The 3,696-nt window shown below is 58.1% G+C and overlaps 1 protein-coding gene across 1 annotated transcript; it reads left to right on the top strand.

Annotated features, from left to right (window-relative positions):
• Positions 1 to 2: 2 nt before the first annotated feature.
• On the top strand, positions 3 to 3,239 carry VEGFB (vascular endothelial growth factor B; the record flags this gene model as incomplete). The annotated part of the gene is made up of 7 exons (XM_008567457.1): positions 3 to 38; positions 585 to 627; positions 942 to 1,138; positions 1,456 to 1,529; positions 1,697 to 1,732; positions 2,066 to 2,200; positions 2,811 to 3,239. Coding segments are annotated over 7 exons (543 nt in total), but the record flags the coding sequence as incomplete, so codon positions are not given.
• Between the last annotated feature and the right edge of the window lie 457 nt (positions 3,240 to 3,696).

Genomic DNA, 3,696 nt, shown 5'->3' with positions numbered 1-3,696 from the left:
TGCTGCTCGCCGCGCTCCTGCAGCTGGCCCCTGCCCAGGTACGTGCGTCCCCGACATCCCGCCTGCCCGCGGTGCCCTCTCTCAAGGTTGGCGGAAGTGGGGAAGCACCGAGCAGCCTCGGCCCAGGGGATCCGCGGGGTCCGGCCTCGAACGCGGGCATCGCGGGGGCCGGGCCGGCCATCCCCGGGAGGTGCCCCTCCACGCGGGCCAGCCAGCCAAGACCCGGGGCCACTCCCCCGCCCCACCCCGTCCCCTGACCGCGGGGGGCGGAGCTGCCTCAGTGCCCTCAGGACCAGGTTTGGCGCCCACTGTTCCCACTCATGACCTGTATCCTCCAGAACAAGCCCGGCCCCCAGGTTTGAAGATCTGAGGCCACCTGCAGAGCACGCCTAGCTGGTCTTGGGCAGGGATAAGTCCCAGATGGCTAGGAGAGGAAACGTAAAGCTAGAGCAGTGGCCTCAGGAACAGTGATTTGGAAAGATGTCAAAGAGGAGGTGACGCCTCCTGACGCAAGGGCAGAGCCCTGAGGACAGGGACAACCCCTGGTAGAGTGCACCTTCGTCCACATTTCTTTTCTCCCACAGGCCCCTGTCTCCCAGCCTGATGCCCCAGGCCACCAGAAGAAAGGTAATAGTTAGAATAACATTGCACTAGCCAGTGGTAAATGAGTTTGCCATCCATTGGCTGTGCTTCTGGGCTCCTGTGTCCATCATCTTGTGTAATCACAACTCCCCTATAAGACGCAAACTATCATTCTATTTCACAGAAGAGGAAACTGAGGCAGTGGGGTTCTGGATAAACAGGGCAGGAGAAGCCAGGTTGGGAGGGCAGAAGGGGAGGACTAGGGGAGGGTGGCTGTGACATGGGGGCTGGGAGGACAGCTGCTGGGAGCAGCTGCAGGAAACCCAGTGGGGACTTAACCCTTACTGCTCTGCCCCCAGTGGTGTCATGGATAGATGTGTATGCTCGTGCCACCTGCCAGCCACGGGAGGTAGTGGTGCCTCTGACTGTGGAACTCATGGGTACAGTGGCCAAACAGCTAGTGCCGAGCTGTGTGACCGTGCAGCGCTGCGGTGGCTGCTGCCCTGACGACGGCCTGGAGTGTGTGCCCACTGGGCAGCACCAAGTCCGAATGCAGGTACTGGGGCAGGTGGAGCAAGCAGGCTGGGGTGGATGCTGGCACTGTGGTGCACAGGGGGTTACAGGGTTGGTGGGCGGGCGGGCCCAGCCCAGCCAGAGACTGGTGCACAGGGGGTTACAGGATTGGTGGGCAGGGTCCTGGCTGTTGGGCCAGCTGTTCTCCCTTCAGCCTATGGAGCATCCTCTGCACAGGGGGTTACAGGGTTGGTGGGCAGGGTCCTGGCTGTTGGGCCAGCTGTTCTCCCTTCAGCCTATGGAGCATCCTCTTTCTCTCTCTCCCTCTCACTGTTTCTCTCCCTGTTCTCCTGAGCACAGATCCTCATGATCCGGTACCCAAGCAGTCAGCTGGGGGAGATGTCCCTGGAAGAACACAGCCAATGTGAATGCAGGTGCCAGCCAGGCCCAACTTCTGAGCTTGCAGAGTCCAGACTTGGGGGTGTGAGGCACTGGGGACCGGTTTCTAAGAGGAGAGCCAGGGGTAGGTCTGGGATCTGGGCAAGAGAATAGGATGCTTGGATTTCCTGATCCTCCTCTTTGTCTCTATCTCACTTTTCAGACCAAAAAAAAGAGAAAGTGCTGTGAAGCCAGATAGGTGAGTCTCTTGGGCTCCTGATGAAGTGGGGTTGGAGCCCAGGCCCAGTGCCCAGGATGTAACGGGGGGGAGGGGTGTATGACTGAGGAAGCTGTGGTCTCCTCCCCTCTTTCTCTTCCCACCTGTCTCCCCTCTCCCCTTTTCCTCTGCTCCCCAAGTCTGTGTGCTGTCCCAACCTCAGCTCTGGGAAGACTCTTCCTTCCCACCCCAGACATGTTGCTTCTCCTCCTAGGGCTGCCACTCCCCACCACCGTCCCCAGCCCCGATCTGTTCCGGGCTGGGACTCTGCCCCTGGAGCACCCTCCCCAGTTGACATCACCCATCCCACTCCAGCCCCAGGCCCCTCTGCCCACGCTGCACCCAGCGCCGCCAGCGCCCTGACCCCCAGACCTGCCACTGCCGCTGCCGCCGCCGCAGCTTCCTCCGTTGCCAAGGGCGGGGCTTAGAGCTGAACCCAGACACCTGCAGGTGAGGAGTCTGTGGGGTGGCATTTGTTTGGGAAAGTATCAGGGCCCTGTCCTGGAGCAGTCCAGGGTGAGCCTGCCAGTGGGAGAAGGGCCAGGGTAGGGGAAGCTGTTGAATGTGTTGAGCAAATATTTACCAAGTGTCCGCTGGCACTGGGAGCAGCGTAAACAAGGCTCACATTTTGATGTGGAGCCAGACTCAGGAGAGATGATTCCGGCAGAGAATGTTGAAGGCTGTTGTCAGAGTCACCTGACATCACCTGGGAGAGGTCATAGATCGCCTGGAGAAAGTGACATCTGCCTGGAATAGAAATGAAGGAGACAGCTTTCCAATTTGCAAAGTCTGGGTCTTCCCAGAAACCCCTGTGGTAGACATTTGCCCCACCTTATGGGCTCTGAGAGGCCGGGGGACGTAATAGAACCCTTGCCCGCCCTTGTTTGTGGTGCTTCTCACCACCCCAGCCTTCCACAGCCAGGCCCTGGGGCCAGGCCAGGAGGGCTTCCTAGGAGTGTGAGCAGAGAGTGGCGTTCACAGAAGGTAAGGAGTGAACGAGTCAAAAGCAGCCGGGCTGAGCTCCAGCCAGCATGAGCAGATCCCTTCCTCCTCTCCTCAGGTGCCGGAAGCTGCGAAGGTGACAGATGGCTTTTCAGACTCAGCGGGGCCACTTGCCTCACAGGCCACACTCCAGTGGGGAAAGCGAGGGGAGCCTGATGAGAACAGCCCAGCCCCCAGACCTCAGCCTGGGCAGAAGCTGTTCCAGGAACTGGGCCTCTCAGAGGGCTCTCCTGTCATCCCTTGTCTCGTTGAGGCTGCCATCTAACAGGGTGGACAGAGTTGTATGAGGAGACTTGGAGGCTGCAAGACAGGTCATGTGCCAGCTAAGAGGAGAATGGGGTGCTGTTTCCGTTTTTAACCACCTTGTGCAAGTGAGCATCTTACAACTGGCTCCTCCCTTCCCTCCCTGAGAAAACCCAAATAATGGGATTTGGGCATTGGTACGAGAACTGTGACCCCCAACCCTGATAAAAGAGATGGAAGGAGTTGTCCTTGCCTGTGTCACTGTTTGTCACTGTTCAGGCTGCCTGGTTTGGGCATGAATGTCTGCATCACTGTCTCCTAGACCCAAAGCATGTCTTACTCTTGTGCAGATGGAGAAATGAGGCCTAAAGCCCCTCAGCAGATCCCGGACAGAGCCAGAATCACGTGTTCATCACATTCATGTTGTTACGGGCAGGCACTGGGGATTTCCCGCCTCCCTGCTTGTCACAAGTGTTCATTTCTGGAGTGAGATGGCTTGCTATGGCCAGTGAGGTTGAGGTGGTACCCAGGTCTGCTGAGTAACCTTGGTTGTCATTGCCCCTGTCTTTCTGAGCCTCAGTTTCCACATGTGCACATGGAGAGAACAGATGATTGCTGTGGTTGGAGCCCAAGGGCTCCAGAGAAATTTGAGTCTGTTTTCTTTCTTTCTTTTTTTTTTTTTAAAAAAGATGACCAGGGGC

This window comes from Galeopterus variegatus, unplaced genomic scaffold (assembly GCF_000696425.1).
Source record: "Galeopterus variegatus unplaced genomic scaffold, G_variegatus-3.0.2 Scaffold319, whole genome shotgun sequence".
NCBI lineage: Eukaryota > Metazoa > Chordata > Mammalia > Dermoptera > Cynocephalidae > Galeopterus > Galeopterus variegatus.
The sequence above is the reverse complement of the archived record's forward strand: the minus strand, read 5'-3'. Positions and strand labels throughout refer to the sequence as shown.